Raw genomic sequence first — 14437 nt, 5'->3', positions numbered from 1 at the left:
GCGGCGGCGGCGGCGGCCCCGGGTCGTGAGCAGCTGCAGCTTCCGCACCTGCGCCTACGCCAGAAAACAGCGCGGAAGGGGAGGGCGCCCAGCCTGTGCCAATGAGAGTCGAGCACCGCCCAGCCGTACAGCCACTCAGCGAGCGGCGGCGGGACTAACGGGACTCTCCGCGTGATGCCTTGGCCTCCAGCCCACCAGCGCCAAGAGCGCGGTGGGGAGCTGGAGAAGGCGGGGCGCCGGCGGCGGGGCGGGGCGGGGCCGCGGGCCGGCAGTCCAGCCCCTGTCACCTCCCCACAGACGTTGGCGCGCGGAGGAGTTGGGTGGCAGCGGGCGCCAGTGGGCGACCACGCCGTGGGGTCCGGCCTGGGCCCTCGCCTCTTGCGCACGCAGCGGTCGGCTCGGCGGGCCCGTTCGGTACCGACAGGCCCGTGCTCCCGCCTCGGGCAGCGAGCAGCATTTGCCCTGCGGCAGGGACTGACTGTCCGTCGCCTTTCTGTCGCCACCCCGTTAAGTGAAGGCGTGCTGGCTTCCTGCCAAAGGACGTGCGCGCCTCTTGAATCTAGTGCAGACGAGATACTGACCCGGTGTAAAGGCCAGTGCCAGCCCAACATTGCGCCATCGGCCTCTTGGAGGCAAATCTGAACCTGCAGAATAAGTCAGTAAAAACTTCAGCTGTCTTCTGTTGCGATTTTGGGGGGGTTCTCTCTGGTAATGGGAAGCTTAAATTACTGTAATTTCAAGTACCGTATACTGACAAAAGTCTTTATTTGAAGGGCAGTGACTTCTGATACACGCAGGTTTTTTTACAAAGTTCCTTCAATCAGTTTCTGCATCTGGTTTATCATACAGAGCTGCAAATCGCTTATTGGCACAGTGGAGAGTAAGGGGAGGGAAAAATGCAGAAAAGAAAAAATTATGCTAGCAGCTCTTAAGTTAGCGCAGTTGCTGCAGGAGGTACTTGTTAAACTCCACTTACGTGTTGCCTATAAGTCTGTGTGTATGTTTCATGGTATGTTAGAGGTATGCCACCCAGGCTTACCTTATAATCCTTTCAAGCCTCTTTCAGAAGGTGACCAAATTCAGAGGAAAATGTAACTCTGCAAGTCAGTTGTTCCCTATGTGAATTTAATAGTGCGAGATAAAACACATGGTGAGTTACACATTCTTCCCTACTGTTAACATCATTTGCTAAGGAAAAAAGAGCAAGCAAACTCATGACAGGTGACAGAAAGCTGACTTCACCTCATGTGCCTGGTTTCTCCTGTGAAAACTCAGAATTTGGCACAGCAGGAGGCTAGACTTCTCTGAATTTTGTCTTCTAGGAGAAACACAGCAAGGTTATTTATTTTAGGTAAACTCCAGCAGCCACAGGAAAACTAAAGAATTAAGAATAACAGCAGTAAGCAGGCCCATAATTCACAAGAGGAGACTGTAAAAATGAAACATTATCATGAAGTGTATGCCATGCTCTCACAGAAACTCAATGGCTTTGTCCCATAATTTCTTCTAACAACTCCTGTGTGCATTTTCAGTGCTCTTCTTTCCTTCATGTAAACAAAAGTGGAATATCTCACTGCTTCCCTTTAACTGTGAATAGTGAATTTTGGAAGACAACCTAGTAACTTCCTCTTTTGCTCTTCTACTGCCTCAGCCCTGTGGGGGATTTCTGATGACTTAATGCCACAAACACAAATAGAATATTGTGATTTAAAATGAAAAGCAAATCTGGTTACATGCATGTCTTAAAATTGCAGAATAGGGACAAAGGCATATGAAATATAAGCAGAATTACAAACTTGCAAATGGCCCAAGAAAATTGTCATCTGTGTTCCATCTCTCCACAGTCATCTGTGCTCCTTTTCTAAAGGCAGATGTCACTCCTTAAAGGCCACTACAAAACATAAGAGTAATAGCCCTCATAATTCATAGACAGTGGCTTGTTGATGTGTCACATTGAGGAGAAGAGTTTATTACAGGAATATTACATGAATAAACCTTCATGGAAAGACTAAAGGGCAATCAGACTAGAGAAGACTTTCAGGGTAGTTCTGTTTCTCTCCATTCTTTGAAAGAGGATGACATATAATTCCAATTTCTAAATGTACGGAGATCTGTTTTAAAAATAGTTTAAAAAGATGTTTTCAAACATTTACAAAAATATGGGATTGCAGTTCTGCACTTCCAACATGAGGGAAATCATTGCAACAGAGTAGTGGGATTTTTACTGACTCCTTCAGAATGTTTTTGATTTAAGAAATTAAATATTTAGTAGAACGGATGTTTCCAGAAGAGAAAATTTAAATGCAAGTCTTTCCAACTCTCCGGAAGCATGCAGATGAGAAAGGCATTATACAACTGACATCTGGACATGAACCACATCTCAGGAAATCTCCCTGACTAGAACCTCATTGCACAAAAGCCAACAGTTAACAGCAATTAGAAGGCGATAGCACATAATGACTAGGGTCTGGTCCAGGTCCACTGAAATCAATTCAGAGGTTCCCCCGAGCTGCTGATGGCTAGGGACTTTCAAGCTATAGACAGAAGTTAACAAAAACTAGCTTTTCAGTTATGAGAACCTCATCTTTTATAACTAGACTCCTATATCTGAAAGGTTGTAGCTACTTTGTTTAATTGCTACTCCTCTGCAAGTTACAGGAGCTAGAAAGAACTGGTTTGAGAGGCACGTAAAGCTAACAGCTTCTGTCTGCTTCACAGCAGCTACCCTGCACATCACTTAACATCAATCTGGATGCTCCCTCAGAGCACATTTGTAGACATCACTGCACATACACTGACTTGGGCAGTTACAGCTACAATTAACAGTTCTACTAAATAGGTTTATGAAGACTAAAGCCCACAAAGAAAACATGCCTACACTTCACTGTCCTTCAATTTAAGTCCATCTGCACCACAGACGCATGCTGCAGCTGTTCACCTTCTTTTGACAGGGCTGGAATTAAAGCGAAGCCAGGGACTATAACTCATATTGACATTAACAGCTTGAATAAGCCAGCTGCCCACTCTGTTTACCTTGGAAGAGCAGAGAGCAATTCACACATTCAGACAATCAAACTGCAGACATAAGTTTATTGCTAGAACACCCAAGAGAGGCTAGCCTTTAAATATATGTAGTTCTCACCTCGAGAAGGAAGGCAGTTGTTTCATGACAGAGACTCCTTGGGTAGCACTGACTCACCACCTAGGTGAGAGGGCTTGAAGGGTCTCACCCTTACTTCATATGCATATTGACAAACGTGTCTTCTGCTGCAAGGCCTCCAGTACCACAGCAAGCCAACACTGCTTTCAGTCTACCATGCTGATTAGTTGCCATGAGAATTCAACTGGATGGAGTAAAGAGGAGACACTGCTGATAGTGTCTGCTATTTTAAACACAAACGTCCCAATGTAAGAGGTGCATCTGCTTTCCAAAGGACACCCAGAAGTAGCAGGTAAAGTAAGAAATGTACTTACAGCTAATAGACATGTGGTGCAGTGCTACTACTTCTTGTCACTGTTAATGGCTTTATCTCTAACCATCACAGCAGTGCTGGTACTCAAGTAGAATCTGAATAAGCAGAGGATAGACATTGTCCCATGCCTAAGGGAAGCAGAGAGCTGCACAAAGATGAACAAAGCAGAGGGACAGACTGTCAGAGCAGAACAGTAGGAAATAATATTACAAGAGATCAGGGAGGAGTGGTATGAAGAGGCAGGTTTGCAAATATGGGGACAAGATACTTGAAATAATATGAATGACAGAAGCAGCAATACCATAAAGATAAAGTCTTGGGAACGTGAGATTGTGAAACCCTATTTTTAATGGATTGAGTTAGGCTAAAGAACCCAGAGAATAGAATGCAATGTAGGATTTTTTATAAGGAATTAGACATTAAGGGTTGATTTTTTATCAAAAGAAGTGGCGGGTAAGTCACAGAATTGCTTAGGCTGATTAGTCCAACCTGCTTGCTCAAGCAGGGTCAGCAATAGCAGGCTTCCCAGGACTGTCACCGTCTGGTTTTAAGTATTCTCCACAGATGAAGACTGTACAATGTCTCTGGACAAACTGTTCCAGTGTTTGACCACCCTCACAGTAAAAAAGGTTTTCTTGTGTTCAGACTGAATGTCCTTTTTTTATATATATTTTTTCTAATTTTAATTTGTGTCCATTGGCTGCTCTCCTGTCACTGGACACTATTGCCCTCTTCTCCATTTTCTCCCATCAGGTATTTATATACACTGATAAGATTCCCCTGAGCCATCACTTCTCCAAGCTAAATAGTCCCAGCTCTCTGCCTCTCCTCATATGAAACTTGCTTAAGTCCCTTAATCATCTTTGTGGTCCTGCCCTGGACTTGCTCCAGTATGTCCATGTCTTTCTTGTTCTGTGGGCCCAAAACTGGATTCAGCACTCCAGATGTGCTGAGTACAGAGGAAGGATCACTTTCCTTGACATGCTGGCTATGGTCTTCCTAATGCAGCCCAGGATGCTGTTGGCCTTCTTCATTGTGAGGGCATATTGCTGGTGGATGGTCAGCTTCTTGCTCCCAAGGACCCCAAGGTCCTTCTTTGCAGAGCTACTCTCCAGCTTCTCAGTCCCCAGCATGTACTGAAGAGTTATTCTTACCATAATGGAATTATTGTCACCCCAGTGTAAGACTGCATTTCCCATTGTTGAACTTCATGAGATTCCTCTTTGCCCAATTCTCCAGCTTACCAAGGCCTCTCTGAGTGGCAGCACAACCCCCTGGTGTAACAGCCACTCCTCCTGGTTTTGTATCATCTGTGAACTTGCTGAAGCAGCACCTGCCCCATCATCCAGGTCATTAATGAAGTTAAACAGTATTGGCCCCAGTATCAGTCCCTGAGGTATACCACTAGTGACTTGCTTCCAACTTGACTTTGTGCCACTTATCATAACCTCTGGGCCTGGTTGTTCAGCCAGTTTTCAATTCACCTCAGTGTCCATTTATTTGTCCATTTATTTAACCCATACTTCGTCAGCTTGTCTATTAGGATGTTGTGGAAGACAGTGTTAAAAGCCCTACTAAAGCCAAGGTAAACAACATCCTCTCCATTCATCCAATAAGCTAGCCAGCTCACTGTGGAAGGTTATCAGGTTGGTTAAGCGTGACTTCCCCTTTGTAAATCCACTCTGACTACTCCTGATCACTTTCTTGTCCTTCCTGAGATTCATGTCCAGGATTAGTTGCTTCATCGCCTTCCCAGGGATGCGCATGAAGCTGGTTGGCCTGTTGTTCCCTTGATTCTTCTTTTTTGCCTTCCTGGAAGATAGGTGTGACACTTGCTCTCTTCTAGTCTTGAAGAACACTCCCAATTGCCATGGCCTTTCAAAGATTATCAAGAGTGGCCTCCCAATGACATCAGTCAGCTTTCTCAGCACTCATGGGTGCAGCCCAGGGACTTATGTATGTCATTTGTTTAAGTGCTCTCTAACTGGTCTTCCTCCACCCAGAGTAAGTCTTCCTTGCTCCAGACTTTTTTTTGGTTGCAGAGCCCTAGGATTCCTGAAGGGTACAATCATTTGCTTACAGCAGACCTAATAAGGTGCTCCAAATTTATTTGTAATGCGAGGTGAAGTGTCTGATTTAGGTACATACAAATTCAGTATAGCAATAGGTGTCTTTCTGATAGTGAAACAATAGCATGTGGCTCCCCACGGGTCATATTTCCTTAGAAGCACAAGGAAAACTAGGACTGGCTTTCTGATGCCATTACTATTTGTTTTCTTGACAGCATCTGCTTTTCTGAAAGGAAGAGGCAAAATCAGAGGAATGCACAGAGAAAAGCTACTCCTATAGCATGTTCCATTTCCATAAAGATGGTGAAGGTCAACATTTTTGTGCTGTTATTAGAGAGCTATATGAAATAAATAACAAGAGAGAATGTGCTTAAAGGGTCTATTTTTGCTCTTGGTACAAACCCCATTAATTATCAGGAAGAAGAAGCAATATGTAGGACAGAAGAAAAAATTACTTATTTTCTGGAACACATTTGCAAGTCAGCTGACTGATTGCCGTTTTCAGGTTTGTTTTGGCTTTGTGTGGCAGGGTTTTGGTAGCAGGGAAGGGGCTGCACAGGTGGCTTCTGTGAGAAGCTGCCAGAAGCTTTGCTGGCTCCAAGTTGGACCCGCCTCTGGCCAAGGTCGAGCCCATCAGCAATGGTCATAGTGCCTCTGGGAGAACATATTTAAGAAGGGGAACTTGCAGCAGAGAGGGGAGTGGGATGTGAGAGAAACCCCTCTGCAGACAGCAAGGTCAGTGAAGAAGGAGAGGGAGGAGGTGTGCCGAAGGAGGGGATGCCCCTACAGCTCATGGTGAGACAGCAGGCTGTCCCCCTGCAGCCCATGGAAGAGCCCACACTGGAGCAGGTGGCTGCTCCCAAAGGTGGCTGTGACTCCATGGGAAAGCCCACGCTGGAGCAGTCTGTGCCTGAAGGACTGCAGCCCACAGAAAGAACCCTGGAACACTGGAGCAGTTCGTGAAGAACTGCAGCCTGTGGAAAGCACCAATGTTGGAGAAGTTCATGGAGGACTGTCTCCCGTGGGAGGGACCCCACGCTGGAGCAGGGGAAGAGTGAGGAGTCCTTCCCCTGAGGAGGAAGGAGTAGCAGAGACAATGTGTGATGAACTGACCCCAACCCCATTCACGGCTCCCCTGTGCCACTGGGGGGAGGAGGTAGAGAAAACTGGGAGTGGAGTTGAGCCTGGGAAGGAGGGAGGGGTGGGGGAAGGTGTTTTAACATTTGTGTTTACTTCTTGTTATCCTTGTTTTGATTTGAGTGGTAACAAATTTAATTTTTCCCCAAGTTCAGTCTGTTTTTTGCCCATAAACATAAGTGGTGAGTGATCCCTCCCTGTCCTTGTCTCGACCCACAAGCTTTTCTTTATATTTTCTCCTCCTCATCCCACCAGGGCTGGGGAGGAGGAGTGAGCGAGTGGCTTCATGGTGCTTTGTTACTGACTGGGCTTAAACCATAACAAAGTTCAAGGCTCATTACCAGGAGGAAAAAAAGTCTTACCATGTAGAACAGCTGAAGCCTGTAAGAAGCCCCTTATCCCTCACCTATTAAATTTGTTTAACCTATTCTTCTCTGGCAGCCCTGTTAGCAAGGAAGATGACTGACGTCATTTTGAGGCCACTCAATCATCTTTGAAGGGTCATGGCAATTGGGAGAGTTCCTTGAGACTGGAAGAGAGTAATTGTTCTTCATATCTTCAAGAAAAAGTTCAAGTTCACAGAAAAACCTTTTGAATTCTTCACTAGTGAAAGATAACACAGAAGTCCTGATTCCGTAAAGCAGTGATACGTATGTTTGACTTCATAGTTTCTTGTCCTTTGAGAATGCCTTGCATGTCAAGTTCTTCCATCCACAGGAAGACTTGTCAGCCTGCCTGACAGAACTGACCTGAGAGAAAAAATAGTTTTCCACAGAGGATAACTTCCTAGCATGTCTGATCAAACTGATTGCAACTGTGCAGATAGTAAGCCCGTAACTTTCTGTTCTACGACCTCACTCTCATCTTTTCTGACATAACTGAAGGGACCTATTTAATTTACAACAGAAATTGTAAATTTCCTCAACACTGTAAGAAGTATTCAGTGAAAAATTTCCCTTCAATAGCATATAAAAAAATTCATTCACTAAATTGTTTTCCATTAAGTTTTCTGGACAATCTTTATTGTATCTTTCTTCTACAGATTGGATTCCCAAGGCTCCTTCTTCACAAGGCACTCTGAGTCCTTCAGTATCACTGATGGTGAAACTTCTGTAACTCCTTATGTAGTAAATCTAATTAAAATATTAGCAAAGAATCAAATACTTATTCCATTGACTAAATTCCTGTTGTCTTCCTTAGAAACAGTAAAGCAGTGACATTTTCTTGGTATGATTTGTAGACACAAAAGCATGAGATGCAGAATGACTATCTCACCTTGCCCAAACGCAACACAAGTCACAAATGCCTGAGAAGAATCTGCCTGCACAGAAACAACTCATGAGAGAAAGCTACTACATATAACTCTTTAATTCCGAGCCTATTTCTGTTGTAAACTGTTTTTCAAAGTATGAAGGTTTTAAATTGGTTTAATTCACCCTAAAATGAATGACAGCCACTTGAAATAAAGGGATTATTGAAATACATGCTGAGTAGAAATCACAACTGTCCTGGTTTCAGCTGGGATAGAGACAATTTCCTTTCTAGTAGCTGGTATAGTGCTGTGTTTTGGGTTCAGGATGAGAAGAATGTTGATGTTTTCAGTTGTTGCTAAGTAGAGTTTACACTAAGTCAAGGATTTTTCAGCTTCTCATGCCCAGCCAGCAAGAAGGCTGGAAAGGCACAAGAAGCTGGGAGGGGACACAGCCAGGACAGCTAACCCCAACTGGCCAAAGGGGTATTCCATACCATGGGACATCATGCCCAGTATATAAACTGTTGCAAAGTAAGGAAGTCAAGTGAAGAAGGCTTTGGTGCAAGTGAAAAGTCATTCTTTATTGACAGGGATTTCTCTTTTTACCTTTCCAAATTAATTGCAATTTTTAGAAGAACTTTGAAGGGTAGTTTGACTGTATGGGAAACTGAATAGTCAAGAACTTCTGAAGGATCTGCCAGAATTTTCCCATTTCCCTCCTTTCTGGTGTAGTCAGAAGGTATTTGAACTGAGAGAATATTCCTGAGGTCATCTTTCATCTGCATAAAAAATGCCTCCATACGGGAGGGACCTCCTTGTGGTCTCCAACTGAGCACACTGGATGCAACAAATCTAAAGTGCAGGTATTTAGTAATATCACAACTAATTTGCTCACTACTTTTTCTGCAAGCTCAGGATGTTTTCCTGTGGAAAAGACAACAACAGGTTTATGGTTGAATTGAATATGGAAGGTGAGGCATTGCACCACGTTGCCTGTCTGAGTGTCAAAGTAATCTACCATCTGAACATATAGGAAGCACCCATTCAGTTGCCTTGTCACAAGATAAACTAACTTGACTTTTTTCCTTTGGTGATCAAGGCAGTAGCATCCATGGGAATGCTTATTTTCCCAGTCAGAGTCCAGTTATCCTACCTCCCATCACAGTACTTGCAAGTGTTAGAGACATATTTCCTCACATCAGCAAAATCTCCAGGGGTGTACACTACTCCTCCACAGGTCACCATGATGTGGAATACCAAACCTATAGGCAGTACCTCTATGCAGGAATTGTTTTCTACGTCATGTCTCTGAGCTGTATTTGAGGTAGTGATCTGGTCTGTTACTCCTCCAGTGACACTAACTGCTAATGTTGCACTAGGAGCAGCTGCACTACATGGCATCTCTGTCAATTTCAGCCACATGTAAGCAAAACATGTAAGCTCAAAAGTATAAGCAAAACCCTCATCATCAAATCTTACATACTCTTTAGTTAATGGCCCCTTTCTCTGGAAAAGAAAGAAGTCTTCAAGCACGTTCCTGCTTCCTGTCACTCAAAATCATTTCTGTCTGAGCGAGAGGGCCAGAATGACTGTTGAGCATCAGCATATCATGGCTGAGACCCCAGGTAAGTGGATATAGGCAAAAATCTAATTGGAATATGTTTATCTTTCGTCTTTCCTGAATTTCACTTATGAGATCAGGGCCAGAAAAGTCTGGTTCTCATTCTGCACATGGAGGTTGTCCTCCTTGAGGAGCCTACCACATACCTGACAGGGGCTGAGCATGAGTTCTGAAGTACCCACAAGTCCCTGCATAGGCACTGTTCACCACCTCTTTAAGCTCACACATGTAGGCTATGAGCATGTAGATCAGGCAACTTTTCTCCACAAGGGAACTAAGAAAAAAAACAGAGCTGTGAGCTTTCATGGAGTCACACTTGAACTACATTACCACTTTCAGCAGTTCCTCCATTTTATTTTGATCTCTTGTTCCTTTTCTGTGAACTTCATCTTCCTACATTTAGTCTTGCAAATCAAAGGCAGAGATGATAGTATGAGCTTTCAGACACCGGTTGTTATGGTGAGATGAATGGTGTCATAAAATGCAGCTGCTAGAACACAGTACACCATGGTTTACATGTATTGAAGTGTTGAGGGGAAAACTAATAGCTAGGACTATCTGTAAAGTTATAGCATGACAACACAGAACAGGTCAAATAAGAGGTAGAAGAAAAGTAAAATTAGGCCCTTTTCTCATGAATCTCCTTTCTCAACAGTCTGGAGTAAAACAACTAGAGCTGTATGTAGTGTCAGAGAAAATCAGCACTGCCCACAGTAGGGAGCACATGTTGAACACTGACAAAAACAGGATATGGCGCAGCGTTGGCAGGGACTGTGCATGCTGGCCTCCCAAGGAAGTAAATTTGTTAGGTAATTGCTAGCAGGAAATACATCCTTTCTTCTGTTTGCCAAGTTATCTACCCAAGCATGTTACTTTTCCCAGGAAATATTAGGATTTTGAAAGGTCATATAGGACTAGGGCGACATCTGCTAGAATGCTATTTTGTACTGCCTTGCAACACTGACAAGTATCTTTAAGCAGTGGACAGAAATATGGCTAGTTTAAGCTGCTCAGACTATCTCATCTTTACCAGCCATCATATGCATTTCAGCTGGCTCAAGAATGCCAGTTTCTTTTCTGAGGTAGGTGGTATGATCTCAGTCTCTCCCCTCCATGCTCATTCCATAGAGATATTTAACACCATCTGTCTTATAAAGAGCAGGCCAATTGACCTTCACCTCCAAGAGCAACAGTGGACAAGGATTTCTTTCCAAGGTGCTGGAAGCATGAACTGTGTATCAGGACCTGAAGCTGTTGTTCACTGTGCCCTCTGATCTGTTGGAGAAAAGCAACTGGATCCAAATCCAAGATGTGCGTCTCACAATGGAAGTGAATGCAAATTGATGAGAAATTGTGACTGAAGTCTACAAACCAACTGGGAATGGCTTTGGCTATGACCTCAGCCCACAGATTACAGTGATAAGGCAGGTCTGAGGTCAAGCTGCAATGTCAGCCAGGCAGGCCAGGAGGCTGAGGTGTAGACTGGCACTCCTACAGCAGCACTGCGGCAGGACTGACAGCCCCCAGCTAAGCTGACATGGGACTATTGGGCCCATGGATGCTGACACTAAGTATTCATTGTTTTGTGTGTCAGCCCAGGCTTTCTGCACCACATACTTTTCAACTGCTGCTCTGACAACAGATTTATTAACTTCTGTCCTATGGATCTCCCTTGTGCCTTTTATGAGTGCAGAAGCTTTTTAAAGTAATAATTTACTTTTACACACCTCTCAGCAAGGTGAGAGAGAATTACTCCCCCCCTCCCTGCCCTCAATTTACAGACTGTACAGTCCTCCCTCCTCTGCCCCTACAGAGTAGAACTGAGGTACAGTAAGATTAGAGTGGACAGTGTCTCTTTACTCCCAGTGCCAATTTAGAGATGCCAAAGACCAGGTATTTTATATATATCACATTGGTTCAGCACACTTCTCCTACTGATTTGTAGCTGCAAGAATTCAACACTTCTGTAAACTAAATCACAATGCCTTGAATAAGCCAGCCATAAGATATAGAATACAAATGGGCAGTTAGATGTGAAAAGCTTGTTTTAGTGATTTGCTCAGCATTGCCCAGCAACTCGGCAGCAAATACATGGTGAATCAGAACTTACTCAATTTAGGGACCAGCTTTTCTCTTCCCTAAAGCTTTGATCACTGTCAGGCTGCTATCTTCTAAACACAGAATGTACAGACTTTAGGACAGTGACCTCCACCACACTTGGTAGAGCCTGGGGCAAGATTCCTTTTGGAGGAGATATTTTGCTGACTGTTCTATAAGTATGCTAGAAGAGGCAAAACAGATGACTGAAAAACAATCTTAAAAGTAGCAGCCCTTACCTTCTGAGGTTTTTATAGCCCTAAATATGTGCTTTGTGTCATAGCCCTAATCATGTGCATTGTCAAATCAAAAAGCAGTGTGTCCCAGTGATAAGCACAGGGTTGGAACATACAGATCTCTGCTCCTTTGGTACAGGAAATAACTGAAGGAGAGGAGACAGTTGTGCTGAAGAAGGGAGAAAATACGCTGATGGCAGGCCTCTGGTTAAATTCAAGAACTTTACCAATTTTGAATGTGTTCTAATGGATCACAGCCCCTCACCTGTGACTTTTTAGGAAAAAGATTTAACACCATCTGTTCTGTACCCTTCAGTGTCTCTCTCCTGTATTTTCTCATGCAGACTCCTTATTCCTAGTCCCATTTGTCTCATGTTACTCATCGCACCAGGAAAAAGCTCTTTGAGTTTCATGGCTCAGCCCCCTCAGCTGCTGTTCCCAGCAGCATCTTTTATGAAACCAGTCTCCTTCAAGTTCCCCTGTCCCACGCCTTTCAGTCCAGCTTCTTCAGCTCCTCAGCTCTTGGGCTTCACCCAGTTCTCCCCAGTCCATTGACCCAGTATCATCCAGTGCCACTCTTTATTCTCTTTATTCCCTAGTTTCTCCTTATATCTTTTCCCTTCTGAATCCCTTCCCATCTCTCTAACCCTTAGTCACTGTTTGTCAGTCACAGTTGTCTTGCTCACACTGTCCCAGCCACCCCCTCCAAATACTTTATCCAGCTTCAGTCTCCCACATCTTCCCTGTGGAAAACAGTTATTTAAGCTCTACAAGATCTGGTGACAGGATAAGTCCATCCATTACTGCAATTTACTGAACTGCTAGCACATCTGGACCCATTCAAAATACACAGGCTGGCTTTCAAACATGCAAGAGAAAGTTGCACAGAGCAAAAGGGAAACATGCTGGTAATCTTGGCTAGTCAGAACTTGGGTGGAATCTTAAATTCAGATGCTGGGCTGAAATAGAGAAAATCTATGGAAAACAAATTCTTGCTGTCACCACAAGGAGGTATACTGCCTGTGATTGTTGTCTGGGTGGCCCAGTAAAAATGATAACTGCCATTGCTAGTAAGAAACCTAATGCTAGCCTTGCAAGCCACAGAACTGGTGGCCTGTTAGGCTTGTTACCAGCTTTTGCGAATTTGCAGTGCAAACTGAAGCTTGGTACCTCTTTTGTTATGGTGTGGAGTTTAAGTGTGGGATAATACCAGAGACCTTGAAAATATGTGCGTAGGCTGAAAACAGGCCACAAGGCTGTACACATCTCACTGGCAGTCAGCTTCTAGTTATTGAAGAATTATAACCTTAAGAGCTGGGAACACTGCTTTAGACATAACAAAGAGGACAAAGAAGCAGTCAAACAACAAGATGAGGCAAATGGTGTGGCCAGGGGAAGTTACTGCTCACCAGCATTGCACAGCATATAGTCCAAGGAAAGGAGACCACAGACTTAAAATCCACTGAGAAACTCAAACATTTTATAAATTAACTAGATCTTGATATTTGAAAGGAATTGCTGCTGGCAAATTGTCACCAGCACTGGATCATCATGGAATTCTCTTTCTACAAACTATATAGATGCAAGCATTACCTGCTTCAAGGACCATGACTCTTCAAAGGTCTTTTATCGTGCCAGCCAAGCTCCAGGACTCTATAAAAGTCTGTTTGTGTCTGACTGCATAAACTACATGCACTTCTTGTCTCAAGCTCTGTAATTGCTGAATAAAACGCTACTGCATGTAAATTCAATTTGGCTAGTGTGATAACCATCAGTGTGACAACTATCTCACTCTGATCAGGCCTGAAGTGGTCAGGCACTTGGACTAGAAGATTGTTGCAAGTCCCTTCCAACTGGAACTGTTCTGTTCTATTCTATTCTATTCAAAGTGTACTTCTCATTATTGTGCACAAATATATCCATAAAATCTTCAGTGTGACATGGCTGTCCCACTGAAATAAAAGACAAACCTCCAACAGAACCAGGGGTTTAGATATCATGCAGAGTTTCACAGAACACAATTTTGGAATTGGTTTGGCCACACCCTCATCAAGAAGTAAGTGGTAGGTAGTATAAAACTGCCTGAGTTGGAATAGTTCTCTCACTGTTCCACAGTTTCTGTTCTTTTATTATTTTTTTTATTGGTTTCGTGCTTTAGATTAGAATTATATATGTATAGCTGCATATCCTCTTACCTCTAATTCTACTGCTTTAATACAGGATAAAGAAAAGCACAGGGAGTCACTCTAGACTATCATAGGCAAAATGGTATTCTACCATTGTACAATTGTTCCAGAAGTTAATTATTTATGTTCTGGAGGCATCTTGTTCCTGCTTCTTTACCTGATGGTTGAACAAGGAACTTGCCCCAAGGAAGAAGGGTCTGTATGTTCTGTGGAGCTGGTGGTAAGCATTTTTGTAGGAAGAACCTAGAGCACATAATGAACTTCTCGGAACAAGTTGAGGCTTTGGGCTGCAAGCTGTATTGTTTAGTTGGAGAAGTCTCATAGGCTAGTATATTAGAGTGTAAACTAAAATTCAGTGAGACATAG

General features: G+C 43.6%; 1 protein-coding gene across 1 annotated transcript; it reads right to left on the bottom strand.

Annotated features, from left to right (window-relative positions):
• Positions 1 to 4405: 4405 nt before the first annotated feature.
• CCIN (calicin) lies at positions 4406 to 12268 on the bottom strand. The gene is given in 10 exon segments (XM_010565472.1): positions 4406 to 4609; positions 7147 to 7282; positions 8538 to 8638; positions 8640 to 8693; positions 8827 to 9003; positions 9006 to 9446; positions 9448 to 9498; positions 9597 to 9687; positions 9731 to 9826; positions 12195 to 12268. Coding segments are annotated over 10 exon segments (1425 nt in total).
• Positions 12269 to 14437: the final 2169 nt, after the last annotated feature.

Source organism: Haliaeetus leucocephalus, unplaced genomic scaffold (assembly GCF_000737465.1).
Source record: "Haliaeetus leucocephalus isolate CR32 unplaced genomic scaffold, Haliaeetus_leucocephalus-4.0 Scaffold192, whole genome shotgun sequence".
NCBI lineage: Eukaryota > Metazoa > Chordata > Aves > Accipitriformes > Accipitridae > Haliaeetus > Haliaeetus leucocephalus.
This window is presented reverse-complemented; position numbering and strand designations above follow the sequence as displayed.